At 44.8% G+C, this 19,927-nt stretch overlaps 1 protein-coding gene across 3 annotated transcripts in view; it reads right to left on the reverse strand.

Moving 5' to 3' along the window:
• LOC114784859 (zinc finger matrin-type protein 4) overlaps window positions 1-19,213 on the reverse strand; it is a 66,875-nt gene extending 47,662 nt beyond the window's left edge. Inside the window, exons 1-2 of one of the 3 annotated variants that reach the window (XM_028970636.1) lie at window positions 18,890-19,212; window positions 717-849 (exon numbers count right to left, since the gene is read on the reverse strand). In XM_028970636.1, the coding sequence (XP_028826469.1) occupies window positions 717-842 (126 nt within the window). In that variant the 5' untranslated portion in view covers window positions 843-849; window positions 18,890-19,212. Of the gene's footprint in view, window positions 1-716; window positions 850-18,889 lie in introns of all 3 variants that reach the window. The other 2 variants (XM_028970637.1, XM_028970639.1) reach the window with 2 other exon arrangements.
• Between the last annotated feature and the right edge of the window lie 714 nt (window positions 19,214-19,927).

A 19,927-nucleotide genomic window follows, 5' to 3' on the forward strand; every position in this document is an offset into this window, starting at 1 on the left:
TTTTGCTATTTAACACGGTGCCATCTGGAGTTAAGAGAAGTTCATCATGCTGTGAAATATTTGCAATATCTAGATTTGTTATGTGCAGATATAATGTTTGTAAAAAAAATAAGCTCTGTAGACAAACCTGTATCAGAATTTGTTTACATATTTACAGAATTTGTTTACATATTTACAGAATTATTACATATAATTACATAGTAAAGTCCCGTCTACTCAAAAAATGGTTGAACTTCAAACCAAATGTTCAATAAGTTGATATTAATCAATTAATATTAAATAAATATAATAGTACTTAACTGTGTCAAGTGTTTTTTTTTATTTTGTGGAAGCATGGCACAAGCTTACAGTGGCCTCTTCGGATCCAAAAGTTTGTTGAAATTGTTTAAATGTTACCTGAAGCACCAGGTTCCAGAGAAAAGTTGTTTCATTTCACTATGTGCTGTCTAATATGTATTTAGCTGAAATGACAATAAAGATCACTTGAACTTGAATTTGAACAAAAAAAAAAACAGCAGTTCACAGCCTCTGTTAAATTAGTTTGTTACATAATTGCAGTAAATGAATTTCCACTAGTAAAAACCAAGCCAGGTTATATATAACCCCTGACTCTTCACTCATTCTCCTGTTTTATGCTGTACACCGGCACAGAGAGGCGCAGTCGGTTTAAATTCTGCTAACACGGTGTGTTCATCGATTAAGCGATCGCCACTCACGGTTGTAGGCCTGTACTGCAGAGCTGCGGTGGGTGGAAAGAACAGCCTCTCCAGATGAAAAGTGATGGAGGGCAGCAACAGAGAGTGGGGACTGCAGGAGGGCACCGAGGCGGGGGGAAGATTCATATCCCATCTGAGAAGACACGCAAAAGTAGGGAATTTAACTGGAATTTAAATTATGTACCACCACACACACACATATATGGTCCAAAAAAAAATCCTTCAAAGCTCTTCATCCAGCGTACATGCATTGACAAACTGTAACTATGAGCCAATTGAAGCTAAAATGTCCAAGATAAAGACAGATAGTGCGTAAGTAGTTTTGTTCTAAGATGAGATGTGATTTGAGCATGGGCCCAGAATTCTAATTCTCTTTAGACACAAAGCAAGAGAAGAAGGAGTCCTGCAGGTGAGGTGTCTGTGTCCTGTCTCTTGCATTCAGCAAGTAAGGTGTATTTTGTGAAAAATGTGAAGAACAGCAATATATTTTCTGTGTGTATTGCAATACCAGTATTGCAATACCATTGTGGGCATCATAACACTCCTGGTGAGTAAAGAAAAAAAAAAATATATATATATAAAACATTCACACACACACACACACACACACACTTCATTTTCATGGCCATTTGCATTGTTAGATTCTCACTGAAGGCCTCAGAATTATGAAAGAACACATGTGGAGTTATGTACATAACAAAAAGTGGAGACCTGGCCTCCACAGTCACCGGACCTGAACCCAATCGAGATGGTTTGGGGTGAGCTGGACACCAACAAGTGCTAAACACCTCTGAGAACTCCTTCAAGACTTTTGGAAAACCATTTCAGGTGACGACCTCTTGAAGCTCATCGAGAGGATGCCAAGAGTGTGCAAAGCAGTAATCAGAGCAAAGGGTGGATATTTTGAAGAAACTAGAATATAAAACATGTTTTCAGTTATTTCACCTTTTTTTGTTAAGTACATAATTCCACATGTGTTCATTCATAGTTTTGATGCCTTCAGTGAGAATCTACCAATGTAAATGGTCATGAAAATAAAGAAAACACATTGAATGAGAAGGTGTGTTCAAACTTTTGGTCTGTACTGTATATCCCAACATTTTTAAATGATGATGTGTCTAACAAAAGGAAATTATAGCTGATAAATTAATACATTTATGTTTCTTTTTCCAATTTGGCCTAATTGTGTAATGAGGACACAGTCAGGCCTGATCCAGAATTCTCCCAAAACCCCTTGAACTCTCAAATATTAAACTAGTTCAAACACTCCAGAATGTAGCTAATAACATATTAACATAGTAACTAATAATAAATCTGCATCTGTAAATAATGTTTAGTCTGAGCATACTGGGTGTTTTCAATAATGTTTTGTCCATTATTTTATTTGATATGATTATCATTTATTTTAAATGATTATCATTTTGATACACTGATAGCACAGCACACAATAGACACAACGAAATGTGTCATCTGCTTTTAACCCATCACCCTTGGTGAGCAGTGGGCATCCATGATAGATGCCCGGGGAGCAGTGTGTGGGGACGGTGCTTTGCTCAGTGGCACCTCAGTGGCACCTTGGCACATCGGGATTCGAACCGGCAACCTTCTGATTACGGGGCCGCTTCCTTAACCGACAGGCCGCCACCACCCCAGATAACAGTAAATAATGTGGATTAGCTGTTCAGGTGTATATAACATGTGTTACTATGTAATGCTTGTTTTATTTCAGTGCATTGTCTAATTCCTATTAAGTGCAAACCTGCACGTCTCACAAAACCTGAAATTCTGATTCTAACATTTCAGTCAGAATTCAGACTGATTATGTGATGTAGATGGCGAGAGACGCTCGTTTCCAGTTGACCCATTTCAAGTGCTGGCCGCCCAGTTACGGAAGAGCCCACTGGGAATCCTCCTCAGTAGACACTTCAGCTATTATATTACAAGCGTTGCGGTCGGTGGTGCTAATTGGATGGGAAACGCTGTGCGTCCGACCCTTTTAACTCTGTCTAGGAAGGTGGGCGTGGCAACGCAACGCGTTTGTGTTCCTGACTGCATTGTGTTTTTGTGTAATATCGTGGTCACCATCCAGTTTGGCTCTGACCCGTCCGTTCCTGTTTACAGATTCATTTGCATGCGTGTTTGGATGTTTAGTCGTGTGACTGAATTAAGTTTATGATTATTTAGTGATAGGCTGCTTACTACAAGAGCAAGTTGCATTTTAATCCCCCATCACACACACACACACAGCACTGAGGGGCATGGATTTCAAAGCAGCATTCAGCTCTGTGATGCTGTAAAATAAGAGAATCAGTGGGACAGAGAGAGAGAAAGAGAGAGAAGGAGAACAGGGACACGGGATGCAAAGTCGATGAGAACAGCAGAGGAAGACAGAGAGAGACAAGACAGAGAAACTGGTAATACTATGGGGATGAAGAGACAGATGGTAGAGATAGAGAGGGAGGAAGAAAAAAGGGGAAAGAAAGCAAGAAAGAGAGAGAGAGAGAGAATGAGAGAGAGAGAGAGATTGGCAGCCTGAAGGCCGCAGCAGGTGGTTCAGGCTGCCTGAAAGCTCTCTGTCACTGTTGAGTTCAACAATTCCTGGTCCAAAACACACACACACTCGCACACACACACACACACACACACACAGATACACACACCCAGTCATGCCCTGAGGCACACGGCTGTGCTACGACCTAGACTCCACAATATCCCATCATGCCCCAAGCCTTTCCGATCCCTGGGGCGCCATACCCCAGTGTTCTGCTGAATGTGACTCAAGCTTTGTCTTGAGGACAAGTGTCCAGCAAAGGATCTAGGATGTTTGAGGGCCGAATGACCACGGCATGGCGTTTCCACGATAACACACAACAGAGTGAGTTATGGGACTGGGCAGCAAGGGTCTGTTGGATGCAGTGATGTCATCTGCATGCAGAGACCTGGAGGGGAGTCACTGTCCTACCCACCAACCACCATGCACACAAACACCAACACAACACACACACAAACACACAATATACTGCAGACTTTATTTCAATCTTTGTGCCACTTACCCAACCAGTGTCACTTGTGACTTGTATTTGCATCCAAAAAAATTAATCACCAACAAGCGTCTAATGATGTCTAATGAGCGTCTAATGAGGACTATTAAGTGTGACAAACCATTAATGGTCGGAATACAAAAGCCATTCAGTAATTTTCAGGATTTTCCGCTCATTCAGCAGGTCCATAAAGCCCATACGGCCTAACTGGGGTAAATTAGTGCCAGGCCAGTTGCACTGGTGATCAGTCACCAAGGGTCTTGCACAGAGTGGATGGATGAAAATGGATCAGTGTTAGACTTTCTTATACGTATATCTGTCTTAGAAGCACTTTAATCTTCATACAGAACACTGTCATAAATAACCACTGAGCATTTATCAGATGCCCTCATCCAGACTGACTTACAGTCAGTGTTTACTGTCCCCCTGAAGCAACTCAGGATTAAGTGAATTGCTCAGGGATACAATGGGAGTAAGTGGGGTCTGAAACTGGGCAAGAGTCTAACCACCCCGCTTTCAGGTCATCTTTGGGTTTCCTGTGGCAAATTAAAAATGAAATAAATCAACCCACAATGCATGACCACTGTGGAAGGAAAATGTAGTAGGCCCGGACACTCCACGTCTTTCACCTTTGGTCATGGAACAGTCAGAAGAAAACAACTGTGTATCTTAGGTCTGACCTTGTTGATGCAAAATCTTGACGCAAAAGCTGGACATAATCTGATAAAGGAAAGGTTCTTTGACGCTGGTGGGCGCCACTGTCCAGATGTATAAATGCTTGTGAACTGTAATCAAGTGGGGGGCAAGTTCTCTTGTGGGTCCCCCCGTGCGCGGTAAAATAAACTTGGATAATCAATTCAGTTGACTTCCTTTATTGCAGCTCCCCAGACGGAAGAATTTCCACCACACCACCTCAAACTCCTTTCATGCACTTACCGCTCTATCTCAGTCATGCCAAGTGTGCCATACTGGCATAAATGAATTGTGCAATTAGCAAGTAATTGAGTACCATGACTCACTTAAAAGCTCCCTTTGTTTTGCAAGAGGGCATGGAAACGAACAAATCCGTATGCAAAAGGATGGCCTGCAGCAAAAATACCTGCCATCACTCCTGGAGCAGCTTGTCTTTACGTTTGCTGATTCTCACCTTTTTCTAACCTTCTACTGACACCCAATCATTCCAGCAATTTCAGAGTGACTTTGCAATCAGTAGATTCAGGGAGAGTCCCCATGGAGACACTCAGGGTTAAGTGTCCTGCTCAGGGACACAATGGTAGTAAGTGGGGTTTGAACCTGTAAGTTTGTGCTGTTCTGGTTGATATGATTGTGTCCTACCCACCAGACTACTACAACACTACTACAAACTAAACTAAACTACTACCCCTAAAGGTTTATCCAATATTTCAAAGCCCCTGTTGTGTGTTGCCATCATGTTAGCAGCTATTAGAATTCACATCTCTACCGTGAGCATGGGACATGTCTCTCTGTGGAACGAAGGAGTGAGAGTCTTTGAAGGACACAGTTTTCATCCAAAGGAGGCAGGGTGGTAAAACCGTCACTAGAGGATTGTGCTCAACAACAAAAACGTCTGGAAGGCCACGTTCTGAAGTTGTCTTCTTCTGTTGGGAGGCCACGAGTGTGTGTGTTTGTCTATAATGTCTCGCCTGCCCTGCTGTCAGTATGGATTAGCGCAGCGCGCTTCGCAGTCTTCAGCCTCCTCTGCCACGGTGCATTACTGCAGCACCTTCCACAGCCGGGCCGCGAACGACTGTCCCACATCCGCGTCGAGGAGCTCAGGGCTGAGAATGGCGGGGGGCAGGGTGTCGGCTCCTCCTCCTCACAGCAGACCCCGGTGGTGCTGAACGGGGACGTCGCCCCCCTCCAAAGTGGGACTGAGGGAGAGTCCATCAAAGGATTTGCACATGGATCCCTGGTTCTGCGTCGGTGACTGAGAGTGTCGGCCTCCAGTGTGATGTGAGCCCAGTGTTCCCAGCTTAAAGAGACAGACGCGGTCAACTGGTTGCTGCTAATGGCAGCCGTCAACGTCTCATGACACCCGGATCTAACCCGGATCTTTTTTTTTTTTTTTTTTTTGCAGCATTAAAAAAACATCTGCAGTCGAGCAGAGACGCCCCACAAACACCGAATGGTGAGGAAGAGAGGGAAATCTCGTCAGTTCTTTCTGGTCCCTCAGGTTGAAGAATCTCTGAAATCCATCTGATGTCTGCACTCCTCGCTTCCTGTCTCAGCCTCTCCTTTTAGCTTACGAAGTCAGCCAGAATAAGGATGTTTCACACTCTCGTATGCAGTTCAGGAAAATAAGAGAAATTATTCAGTGCTTCTCTCGGCATGACAATGTTTAGATCCTTGTTTTGTAGGAAACATTTTGTTTTTGAACCATAAATGTCTTTATATTCCAAAGCAAAGCAAAGACATAACGTTAAAACTGCACATACGCAGACAAACATACCACAGGCAGCAATTTTTGCCGTTAGAATTTTTTGTAATCCAATTGCCTACAATCTAACTCTACAATCTAATTTCTCTCGACACGTTTCCCATGTTTTTTCCATGCTTGAAACTCATTCAAAGACAACACAAGGAAACACAAAATGCGATTTTTAAGTGAAAGATTTTATGATCACCAAGCCTACTTGGCCCTGTTAGACAAATTGATTTCCCCCTAATAACTAGGGGGAAATCAACCCTTATTTAGAACAACTGCAGTCAAGCATTTTCGATAACATGCAATGAGTCTTTTGCAGCGCTGTGGAGGAATTTTGGCCCGCCCATCCTTGCAGAATTACATTTACACTTGTGGCATTTGTCAGACGCCCTTATCCAGAGTGATTTACAATCAGTAGTTACAGGGACAGTCCCCCTGGAGACCCTCAGGGTTAAGTGTCTTGATCAGGGACACAATGGTACGTGGGGTTTGAACCTGTGACTTTGTGGTCTTCCTTTTCATAGGCGAGAGTGTTACCACCAGGCTACTTCCACCCTTTACGGTTACGGTTACAGTTTTGTTACGGTTCTGCCACTCAAATCTTCATTGTGTTTTCCTTTAACCTATCAGAGGTGGACTTGCTGGTGTGTTTTGGATCATTGTCCTGCTGCAGTTTGTTTCAGCTTGGGATCACACATAGATGGCCGGACATTCTTCTCCAGGATTTTTTGGTAGACAGCAGAATTCATGGTTCCATTTATTATAGCAAGTCTTCCAGGTCCTGAAGCAGCAGAACAGCCCCAGACCATCACAGCACCACCAACATATTTTACTGTTGGTATTGTAAAGTCCGAGCACAGACACGGCACAGGGGTGAAGTTTAAAAGTTTTTATTTGAGTGCTGTCTGCCTCACTCATGCCAGCTGCAACCCCCGCGCCTCCACACCGAGCTCTCACTCAACCAGAACTACCCAGAACCACTGTGCAACAAACACCCAGCCCATTGTCTGAACACACTGCACAGACACGCTATGGTTTTTTTCTGAAATGTGGTGTTACTTTTACACCAGATGTAACGGGGGACACACCTTCCAAAAAATGTAACTTTCGTCTTGTCAGTCCACAGGGTATTTTTCCAAAAGGCTTCGGGCTCATCAAGATGTTTTCTGAAAAAATTGAGACGGGCATTAATGCTCTTTTATTTTTGCCACCATTTTGGCCCAGTCTCTTTCTTATGGTGGAGTCATGAACACTGATCTTAACTGAGGCAAGTGAGGCCTGAAGTTCCTTGCATGTTGTTGTGGGGTCTTTAGTGATTTCTTGGATGAGTCCGTGCTGCACTCTTTATAATTTTGATCAGCCAGCCACTTCTGAGAAGGTTCATCACTGTTCCATGTTTTCGCTGTTTGTGGATAATGGCTTTCAATGTGGTTCGCTGGAATCCCAAAGCTTTAGAAAGGGCTTCATTACAGTTTCCAGACTGAGAGATCTCTATTTCTTTCTTTCTCATTTGTTCCTGAATTTCTTTGGACCTTGGTATGATGTTTAGCTTTTGAGGATCTTTTGGTTTGAGGATCACTTTGTCAAGCAGGTCTTATTAAAGTGATTTCTTGATTGAGAACAGTACAGTGTGGCAGTAAACAGGCCTGCGACAGGAGAAGCTGCAGCCAATTTCGTCAATCTTTGGTGCCGTCCCCACACACTGCTCCTCACACGATGTCATGGCTGCCCACGGCTCACCAAGGGTGATGGTGAAAAAGCAGAGGACACATTTCATTGTCTCATCATGTGCTGTGCTGCTGTGTTTCACAATGACAATGTAGGTTTAAATTTTTTTCTCCCTTCATAATGAAACTCTTTACTTAAAGAACACAATAAATAAAAAATCTGGGCACTTTTCATACCACTGTACTATTACATAAATGTCATATACCAACTTCCCACTTTTGAGCATTAGAAATGATATCGTTATTCTGATATTGGTTCTTTGAAACAATAATCAGAATTTTGTGTCTGTTTTATTAAGTATCAACTCAACAAAAAGTGACCACACCAACAGTGATCCTTTTATCTATTGTTGAAACAGGATGTTATCAGGATACCAAATTCATTTGAAAATAGACAGCAGTTCTCTCTCTTTCTCTCTCTCTCTCTCTCTCTCTCACACACACACACACACACACACAAGCTTGTCCTGTTCTGGACGCTCACTCTGGGCTTGCAAGAGTTGATTTACGGTCGAGGACTTCAGCTGCCCCGAGGACACTCAATCTTGCTTTCATCAGTCCAGTCCACCAGACACCGCTGCTTCCAAAGGTTAAAGCTGTCAAGACGCGTCAGAGGCTTTGCTATGTCCACTATGTCTCTCTTGTGTTTATTTTAGGCCAACCTCATGTTATCCAGGATTCGCTGCAACCTTAGTGATGGAATACACCTTTCCCTAAAAGTGAAGGAAGTTCAGAAAGGGTATTTTTTTTACCAACTCTTTAAAAAAAATGTGCATCAGCATGTAGGAGAACACATTTTATTTAAAAAGTGAAGTGATTGTCACATGTGATACACAGCAGCACAGCACACAGTGCACACAGTGAAATTTGTCCTCTGCATTTAACCCATCACCCTGAGTGAGCAGTGGGCAGCCATGACCGGCGCCCGGGGAGCAGTGTGTGGGGACGGTGCTTTGCTCAGTGGCACCTCAGTGGCACCTTGGCGGATCGGGATTCGAACCGGCAACCTTCTGATTACTGGGCCGCTTCCTTAACCGCTAGGCCACCATTTATGATCGCATTTAACCTCACCCAAGACAACAAGTGTGCTCCATCCCTCAGAATTAGAGATCAGCATTAGAGTTCCATTATAGCTAAACACCGGTCCGAATTCTACTCACAGGGCACTTGGATGACACAACACAAGCATTTATGGTCATTAGAGACAGCGTTGCAACGTAAAAACTTCCCCGACTAATTTTTTCGCAGCGTTTGCCTAATAGACTTCAAATTCTTAAAATGTGTCTGTGCACGAACACTGGGCAATAAAACTGCTGCTGTGTGCAAAGTCACTAGCTCCAAATCCAGTGCCTGGCGGACAAAGTCATTTCCAGGCACGACTCGGAGTGTATTATCCAAATGAGCTTTTGCGGTGGGAGGGCTATACAGATGAGTTCACCAACAAGGAGCGGGGAAAATTTGGAGTGAAGTGAGCGCAAAAAGCCATAGCTCTTCAAAGAATGAAACATGCAAAAAATCTAGTCCAAAGTAGCAAATATTCATCAAACATTCATTTGCCTGAATTTCCTGACACTTCATTTAAAAATGACATTTATGTATAGCGAGAAAGTGGCATCTCTGTTATACTGCTGTTCTCTGAACTCGAGCCCAGTATTGATTTCTATCTGGAGACTTTTGCTTATAGGAGGTCATTAATATGTCTACAGAGGTGAGAGGGTCCACACTCCTAGCACATCTCTAGATATATTTCTTAACAGTATTTCTGAACAATCCACTTAAATTATTGTTAGTTTAAACAGAGTCACTCCAGTAATGCTTACGAATGCTAAAATGTAAGAAACCAGAGTGTTTATTGGCAGCTCATGCTTTTGCAGTTAGCAGAATGCTGATGGATTTATCATGGGATAAATGATTCTTCTTTCGCTAATGTAACATCAACTCACATCGACTCGCTAGAAAGAAGACCCTGACCACTAACTGCTCTTTTTGGTTGATGTGTAATTATATCAGATTTTTTATTTCTCTCCTCTTCCCTCCCTCCTCTGTTTTCTACTGAGTCTACAGAACAGTAAATGCACGTCCTTCCCTTTGTCAGATATTTAATTTAAGACTGCAAAATATAACAATAACCATCTTTCCAGATTTATGAATTCATGACTCTCCCACTGTAATAGCTGCCGTGGGGTCCTTATCGTCCAAAAGAAAAGGAAAACAGCCCAGCAGCCACAAACAGCACCAGGAAAGGCAGGCGGTGAGTGGCACCACCTGCCACTGCTGTGACTGACGCCACTGCCGTCCCGTCCCAGATGGCAGCCGTCACCGTGCCAGCCGCAGCGACCCCACAAACGAGTCAACGTCATCGCCTCTGTCACTGGGTGACACTTTTATCGGCTTTTCACCGAACGCGTGGGACAGAAAGCACGGCCGGGTAACGCGTGCTTGCGTGAGCGCGAAATGCCAGCGAGTCACCCCTTACGTTCTCGCGCCGAGCTTATCGCCCGTTGCCATGGCGATGCTCAGAAGCTTTGCCATGCTTCGGGCTACTGTACACCGCATGTGTGAGCATATAGCCTTAGCTGGTGGGGGTAATGGGCCGTGCTTTCCCTGCGGAGGGCTCATTTACATTGTGTGGCTGATATTATGGGATGTTCCCGCTGTGTGACACTGCGTGACACGGCAACACTTCTGCTGGTGGAGTCGATCATTAAAGACATCATTAAAGCTTACGAAATATGGTTGCACAGGCAAACAAGCAAATGACTGAGACATTATCTCTGCACACTAAACAATGTCCAGATTGGGGGTCACCGATCCCCGAAAAGCATAGATGTTTCCGTGTTCCACCTCAACTGATTCCACTCCAAAACTTGGAGATAACAGCAAAAGAGGTTGGAACAGGTGTGATAAATGAAACAGAACCCAAAATCATGCAGGATGAGTGCCATAGAAGGGTCAAACTTGGTGACCTAGAGTTTTTATTTTTCCTAAATTCCATTTTTTCGATTTTTTTTTTTTGTACATTTTTTATTTATTTAAAGTGAAGTGATTTTCATTGTGATACACAGCAGCACAGCACACAGTGCACACAGTAAAATTTGTCCTCTGCATTTAACCCATCACCCTTGGTGAGCAGGCGCCCGGGGAGCAGTGTGTGGGGACGGTGCTTTGCTCAGTGGCACCTCAGTGGCACCTTGGCGGATCGGGATTCGAACCGGCAACCTTCTATACGTTTGACCTCAACATGGCAAATAGCAAATAAGTAAACTTTGGGTGGCCACTTGCATAATGAACTGGAACCATGATAATAAAATCACATTTTGAATCAGCTGATTTGTTTGCATGACCAAGAGTTTGCTGGCGTGAGCGTCTCGCACTAGTTTTCGTCTTTTTCTCTGTTTCTGAGTTATTGACTGTAAGCGGTCGTCAGAAATGTTCTTACAGAAGAGTTGTTCTTCCGATTCATAAAAAAATAGTTTGGGTACTGTTTGGCTCTAAACTTAGCAATAAGAGTCGAATTTTGTATCGGTGTCCCAACGAGCCGAGCCTAAACGCTGCGCATGTGTGCGCATGCGACCAGAAACGTGAAATTATACACAATTCCTTGTTTATAGTAGATTCCGTTATTCCGTTCGTTTTTTCTGCATCGGGGAAAACGCAGGGCCCTACTGATCTACGTGCGTGTACAGTATATGGGAGTGCATCATACATACACCCCCCCCCGCCACTACTACACTCTGACATGTTCTTACATTTACATTTATGGCACTTAGCAGATGCAGTTACAACTGACTTACAATCAGCAGTTAATTGTCTTTTTCAGGGACACAATGCTAGTAAGTGGTGTTTGAACCTGGGTCTTTGTGGTCTTTCATAGGTGAATGTCTTACCCAATAAGCTACTCCCAGTCTTATTACGCCCTAACTTCAGTTTGTGTGTTTGTGTGTGTGTGTGTTTCATCATGTTTGTGTGTTCTCTGTCCTCTTAATATTGATTAGACATTATCCAATGATGTGGTGGTTAGTTTTTTCATTTTTATTTTAATTGGTTAGAATTGTATATGTGAGTCTGTTTATCATTTGTATGTATGATTTACAATTTCCTGCTAAAATACTATGATTGTATCACTGCTGTCCCACAATATCTAGCTGAATCTGCAATATTATGATGCAATCTGCAATATTATCTCCCCATGGTTTAGGTTATTTTGAATATGTTTGCAGTTTACAGCCTAAAGCTAGATTGGATTTCTGGTCTACTGCCCCAAACCTCTGTCCCACTCCCCCTCTTCGTCAAACCTCCCCATACCACATCCTGCACGCCCAGGAAAAATGAAGGAAATTTAATATCGAAACCAGTTCACCAGCGCACCATGGACCAGCACAAATTTTGCAGGTCCCATTTCATAAAGTCAGCCACAGAAGCTGCAGCCTTCAGGAGTTACAGTTAAATAATTTACTCATTGCAAAAAAACCTCCTCCCTTTCATCTCACTTTAAATTTTCATATTGTCTCATCTGCTGGCATCAGACACCAGCAACCTAACCGGCAAAGGGACAGAAAATCTGAAGACTAAGTGACGATGTACAGTACTGAGCAGTGCACACTGCACACACACACGCACACACACACACACACGGGTCATGTCTGAAAACTGTTGTAGTTTCTTACTGACACAACCTTTCGTTAAAATGTATAAAACATTTTACATCAAATAAATTCTAACTTTCAGAACACATAAAAATATTTCTGCTGATGTGCGGCTCACCATTTGCATTGGAGAACGCACGAGAGACGAGACTTATTAGTCAGAATTCTTGGGAGTTGGCTGAATTTGCAAATGAAACATCACAAAATCCTGGAAGGACTGGCTTTAAATATTGAACCGTTCCACTTACACCTCCCCACTGAACAGTGGGTGCCATCAGTTGGCATAAATTATATCTCAAAATGAATATTAAATAGCTCAATTGACTACAGGTGACAGATCCTCTGTCGGAAGCTTGTTTGTGTGTGGTGTCTCGCAGCTCGTTCACGTCCCATCTCGCGTTCCAAAATGGTGTCATTACAGCTGCAAGTATTTGGCATCAGGTAGGTGTGGTTATTGTGGATAGAGCCACCGAGAAACAATAAAAAAAAATTATAATGTAAAGAGTAAACAGCACAGCGATACACCAACACGGCAAAAAGATAAAGGAAATCCCGCAGTAAGGACCGGGATGGGGGTCGGCGTGAGTTCCACTGCCAACAGCAGTTGGTTCAGTCCTCAGCCTGCACCACCAGCGCCCGAACCACTCGCATGCCATTAAACACAGTAATCACAGCCCGTTCCGCGGGAACAGGCGCAAAACACAGCCTCTCGGGTCCAGTAATGGAGGGGAAGGCGGAGTTCTGTAAAGAGGGAGAGGTCAGAGATATTTCACCTTCCGGAATGGACGGGAGGGGCGGACCTTGATACATCTTTTTCCCCCCCTGGGGTTCCACAGCTGAGTTGTAACAGACCGGTCATTATTACGTCAAGGGTTCTGTATAAAGAACGGCCTCCGGAAGCCAGCAGGAGCAGCTTACATATCCTGGAATTGTAAAGGGTAAATTGTAAAGGTTGTTTTTGTTTTTGTCATTTTCATTCACAGCCAGCACAGCACATGGTGCGCACAACGTGTGAAATGTGTCCTCTGCTTGGTGAGCAGAGGGCAGCCATGAAATGGGCCCCGGAGAGCGGTGTGTGGGGACGGCACCTTGCTCAAGGGGACTTTGGGGACCTGGCGGTTCGGTATTTGAATGCGCAACCCTTCGGTTATGAGCCACTGCCCACTGTGACTAATTCAAATTCAAATTTTGTTTGTCACATACATATTCATACACGGTATGATATGCAGTGGAGACTGGCGACTGCTACAGACCACAGAATTGCAAATATTGCAGGTATACAATGATTACCAAAATGCAAATATTGCAAACTTAACCAAATATGACACTTTAATGTCTTTAACATAAAACATAAAATATGTATTTGTGTAGATGTAAAAGTTGGAGTCTGTATCTGAAAGGCATCATAAACACATTTTTTTCCAGAAAGTTGTATTTCCAGAATTTTCCGCGTCACTGGCCAGGCCACGGGCATGAGCAGACGCAGGTCACATACATGCTCACACACACAAATGTGTGTCTCAGATCACTTCTCCTGCTGATGGCTGTAGGGACAGATGTCTCACTTCTCCAGCTTTTAATAACTGCAGAGATGCACGGAAAGGTTAAAAAAAAAAAAAAAAAAAGAGAAAGAAAACACAGGATTACTTTCCTTTTTTCCTTGGTTAGTTCCGTTAGAATGGAGCAGAACTTTCACTGTCGCCGCGACACGACACGCACCCCATCAAAAGGACTCGCCTCACACAAAAATGCACAGACACACAGAGTCACCTGAGCAGAACGGAGTGGCCGAGGAGGAGAATGTTGCTCTCGGTCTCTTATACCTCCAGCATCCGACCTTGTTCTGGTCAGCCACGCTACTCTCCTAGATCGGTTGGTGTCTTTCTCTCTCGCCACTGCGTTTATTTCTCTGAACACCCCTTATTTCGCTCTCATCTCTTCAGGATCTCGCCGTCCTTCAGCACCATTCCTGTGAGATGCTGTGTCTCTGAAATCTGACCTCACTCTCTGACTGAGATCTTAGTCAGACTCGACTGTCTCGTATCTCAGAGTAATAAAATTTTTATTCCTGAGATCTCTCTTTTATGCCTGTTATTTTTTCCTCACTCCGACTCATATCATTTCACCCTAATCTTACCCCGTTCTCAGAGTTCTCACTCTTCATTCGATGAGACGTCTTTTTCCTCCAAGATCTCATCCTGTCCTCTTTGTCACTTATTTCTCCGAGATTTGTCTTGATCTTATTCCTCTCAGCATCTTATTTCTAAGTTCTTGCTTCGAGATCTCACCTTGTCTTCATTTTCTGAGATCTCACTGTTGTGTTCCGTTGAGCTATAACTCACCCTGCCACATTTTCATCACTCCAAAAACCCACGTTTCTCTCTGAGACCTTGCCAAGAAAGAGAATTTCTCTCTCTCTCTCTCTAATTCCTCCACCACCCCACCCTGCCTTATTTCTCCTAGGTGTCCGAAGAGGAAAACCTATGAGATGACCTACCAATGAACGTCTCTTTTACCATCACTTTCATTTCCTTCCTTAACAATTTCCGATTTTCAGCCTTCCCCTTTTCTTCTCTCTAATTCTCGCTAACACTCGTCTTTCCTCCGCACTTTTGCATAACTCTTATTTATTTCACTCATCTCACTCTACAGATCAGCTGTTGCAGGTTATAATTTCAGGTGCCAATATATGTCACGCGCAAAATGAAAAAATAGATTCTCTGGATGAAATGTCTTTTCAATGTTTGTGAAATCTCATGTCTTCATTTTTTCCTCAAACTGGAGTCGTTTGAAAGTGAAGTGATTGTCATTGTGATACACGTTGACTCAACGAAATGTGTCCTCTGCTTTTAACCATAACCCTTAGTGAGCAGTTTGGGGATTCGAACCGGCAACCTTCTGAATATGAGTCCGTTTCCTTAGCTGCTGGACAAACACTGCCCCGTTTGAGCTAATACGGTATTCTCTGCAGTGGTGGGTGGGGGACTCACTTTCTATCCTAAACCACTTAATCCTACCCCATCCCAGGACAAGGGATGCCAGGTAACCACGGGCTACACACACTCACAGCTACGGACAATTCACATTCGCCAGTGCACCTTGTGTACGAAACCAGACAACCCCGAGGGAACCCATCAACAAGGGGAGAGCAAACTTATGGGATTCAAACTCACAACCTCGGAGTCACGTGAATTTTTTACACGCTTCACCTTCCACTTCAGGCACCGCGCTAGGCTCCGAGCAGATGTTCTCCGTTTTCCGTTAATCTGGCATGTACAGCACAGAGCGCATAGCGTAGAAACGTTGGCATCTGTGTACATACTGTAGTAGGCGCACGCGCCGCATAAATCCAGAGGTCATTTTTCACTCGTCTGGGGATATCAGATAAAGCCTCCCTCCCGGGCGCTCGTTAGCTCGCCGTTTCAGCCGAGGCGCCGCGCTTCCGCCACGCGGCAGCATCTGCAGGCCGATTAGAGGAAGGAAAAGTGAGTCATTAGCACCCAAATGGTACCTGAAGGCCGCGGAGTTCTGTTTCGCCGTGGATGCGGCCTGTTGCCATGGCGCAGTTTCCAAGCTACTTCGAAGCGGCCGCGGTGCAACGTGAATAAATAATTAAATTTAAAAAAGTGTGTAAATTGACTTTACATAGTGGCTCATTAGCATGGTGCTGCGTATTACGCCATTTCATTCGAGTCCAGCTCGGAATATTAAGACGGCAATAAAAAAAATAAAAAATAAAGTCTTGCATTGCTAAAAGTAATTATCCTCACACACTAATTTAAAACACTTGAGCACGTACACACAAGTTCTGACATTTAAAACTAGAGCTTTCGCACCTACACACGGTTGTGAGAAAACGAGGGCGTTGAGTGAAAGAATAGCAACACTGCAGATATAAATAACCGACGAGAACAGTTATTAATCCCAAACATGCATTTTGCTTCAAGTAATGCGTTTTCAGATGCGCCCAGCCTCTTTCTCGCCAATCACGCCGCTGAGGACTTTTTTTTTTATTTTATTTCAACAGTGGAAATTGCAAACACTCATTTCTATATATTGTCATATGAGATGAAGCTAACCGACTGAAAAGGTGCGAATTTGTTTTTAGGTGAACAAGAGGTTGTAGATTCATTCCTGCCACGAATGCTGTTATTCCGCTCTACATCAAACAGACAGCCAAACACACTGGCTGGAATGTCTGCGTATTACGCAAATGTTGGCGGGTGCCCCAAATTTCACAGCAAATTTGTCTGCAGACAACAGACATCAGTTGTGGCCTGGCGGGTAAGGAAACGGATCAGAACGTTGCCGGTTCGACTCGAACTGCCGAGGGGCCACTGAGCAAGGGACCGTCCCCACACACTGCTCACCAAGGGTGATGGGTTAAAAGCAGAGGACACGTTTCGTTGTGTCACCGTGTGCTGTGCTGCAGTGTTTCACAATGACAATCAATTTCACTTCCATGGATTTGGCGCGGATCCCCTCCGGGTCCTCCGGTTTCCTCCCGCCGTCCAACATTAAGTGGACTGGCGACTCGGAATGGCCAGTAGGCGTGAGCGTGGTGGGCGTCGCCCCATCCTGTGCCCAGTGTGCCGGGAGTAAGGACGGAGATCGAGACAACAGTAAAACATTGCCACTGATGTAAGCCTTTATCTCATCTGAGAAACCTAGTAACTGTATAAATTATTAGTATGCTGTTAGGCCAACAACCTAATAACATAGGAACGTGACGTTCCGACGGTCCTGCGAGTCAGATGAAGGAATACGCAGGTTTCGTTTAGAGCATCTGTGCCGCTCTCGTCGACCTTCACTCGGCACACAAGGTCACACACCTTCCCCTGTCCTGCGGCGCCGACGGTTCCGATTTGACGCGGGGTAGGTCTGATCAAAGGGGGACCGAGCCAGACGTGAGTCATGGACCTGGGTGCCCTGTGGTTCCGCAGCGGTTCTACATCCCCGAACACGCCGTGGGTTTTCCTGCGCATTTCCTCTAACGCTTTGATGTTTGGGACGGCCCTGCCGAAAGAGAGAGTCTACTGAGTCAACGTAAAGAAAAATCTCAATGGCAGGCCGAGCCCCGCAGTCAGTCACAACACACACACACACACACACACACACACAAAACTGCAGCCAGTGACTAATCAGTATAATTCTATTTCAACCATAACATGTAAAATTAGGGAACTTGCACGTTCCTCTGGATAAGTTCGCCAGTTGCCGTTTTGGCCGTGAGGCTTAATTGTTCCTTTGGACATGAAAGCGAACCGAACGCAAATTTAGAGCGCAGAACTAAGCGGGTGGGCGGGGATAAGTTGATTTATCCCAAGAGCTTGTAGGCCTCCACTGATCTTGACAGGTATTAACGATTTAGACAAGTATTAATGAAACTGTGTGTGTGTGTGTGTGTGTAACTACACAAAACTCTTTCTAATGCGGATAAAAACTGTTGATCCTTCTACGTTTAGTCAGGTTGCCCTACACGGGAACGATGGGATAGAATCATGCGGCTGATGCCAACATCAGCCAGAAATAAAGTCACACATTACACTTGGTCCCTCCGCAGGGATGACACGTGGCAGAGATGTTTGTTTGAATTCCAAGGCAACAGCTCCTCCCAAATCAATTAACCTAATCAGTTAAAAGCCCTTGCTTACTTGCTTCTGGTGAGCTGCACTCAACAGAACTGACCTTCCCCCATTTCTTTATGCAATCATTAATATATTAAATTAGCGCAGGGGCGGAGTCACACTAGCACGAGCCCGCCCACCAGACTGTCACCTGTCACCTCGGTGCGAAAGCGGCACTTGACGCGACCGTTCAGGTGCGCCAGGCATGTCACTGGCTCGGAAGGACGAAAAACAAGGCAACCCGCGTACGAACATTCCTCATACCGCATGAAATTGTCTTCAGAGACGCGTGTTTCCAGAAGCTGAGCCGCAAATGGAGGGTTGCCATGTGTTACCCTTTTAACGCCAATTTCATTCAGTTAAAAAAAAAAAAAAAGAATACAAAAATGCACAAAGCAGAAACAACTGTTAGGAATAATTTCTCGCTTGGGTGCAAGTTGTGCGCGACGGACTCTCCCGCGACATTTCGACGTGGCCTGGCAACACGGCGCAACTCCGACAAGCACGGGGGTCGTGAAAAAGAACGAAGGCCGGCACCGTGCACGCTGCTCGGGTGCTGTTCGGGGCTGTACTCGTTACCCCGACGACGCTGCCGCTCGGTGGCATCACCCAGCCGCACTTGGCGACACTTCGCAACATGTGGCAGCGCGAGCGCGCGCGCGCGCGCGCGTCGCCTCTCCACTCACCGCGCGCCGCGACGTTGCCGCGTCCGCTGGTCATCCGCCGGAGTTTTGTCGGCTCGCACCCGCGTCCGTCCCTCCAGCCCAACTCGGAAGTTTTGTTTCTCTTCTTTCTTTATTTCTTTCTTTCTTCTGCTCCCCCCGTTCGCTCCGCAGCCGCCACCCGACGCGTCCACGCGTCCGCGCGCCTCCACGCACGCAGGGCTGTCTCGCGTGCCGGGCTCGGCGGTCCGGACGGCGGAGCTGCCTGCAGTCGGCGGCGAGGAGGAGCGCGAGACAGACGTCAGGCACGCGGCGGCGCGTGCGGCGGAGAGCCGGGGGGCGAGCGGTCCTGCCCACTCCACACCCCCACGCAGGTGGGACTTACACACACACACACACATATATTTATATAAAAAAATACCCTGCGTGACTCAGTTTTTAGAGTAGCACTGTAACAAAAAAGAAAAAGTTTATCCACATCAGCACTTAATATCAGACAAATAATAATTAAAAAAAGCAGTACATTATTGCTAGATTTGATATAATAGATTCTTCTTAATTGATATTCCAGAATTTACATTTACAGCATTTAACAGACGCCCTTATCCAGAGGGACGATCAGTAGTTACAGGGGACAGTCCCCCGGGAGACACTTAGGGTTAAGTGTCTTGTTCAGGGACACAATGGTAGTAAATGGGATTTGAACCTGGGTCTTCTGGTTCATAGGCGAGTGTGTCACCCACTAGGCTACTACCACCCTACCACCCTGATGCGGAGGTCTACATCAATCCAGAAGTGCAAATAGTCGAAATATGCTTGAACTTATATGTACAGTATTAATATTAGCTTTATGCAATGTCTGTACATGCACGGGTTACCGTCTACGTTGTTGAACAGACATGGAGTGTGAGTGAAACGTGACAAATAAGAAGGTGACAGTGGCTTTGTGACTTTAGAAATTCTACTCATGCTCCATGGGGACTGATTTTAAATTGATGATAAAAGCATCAAACTGACGTTTTTTAAAAACGTTGTCGGATTCTAAGGCTTCGTATGCAGTGG

This window comes from Denticeps clupeoides, chromosome 2, assembly GCF_900700375.1.
Source record: "Denticeps clupeoides chromosome 2, fDenClu1.1, whole genome shotgun sequence".
NCBI classification, from domain to species: Eukaryota; Metazoa; Chordata; class Actinopteri; order Clupeiformes; family Denticipitidae; genus Denticeps; species Denticeps clupeoides.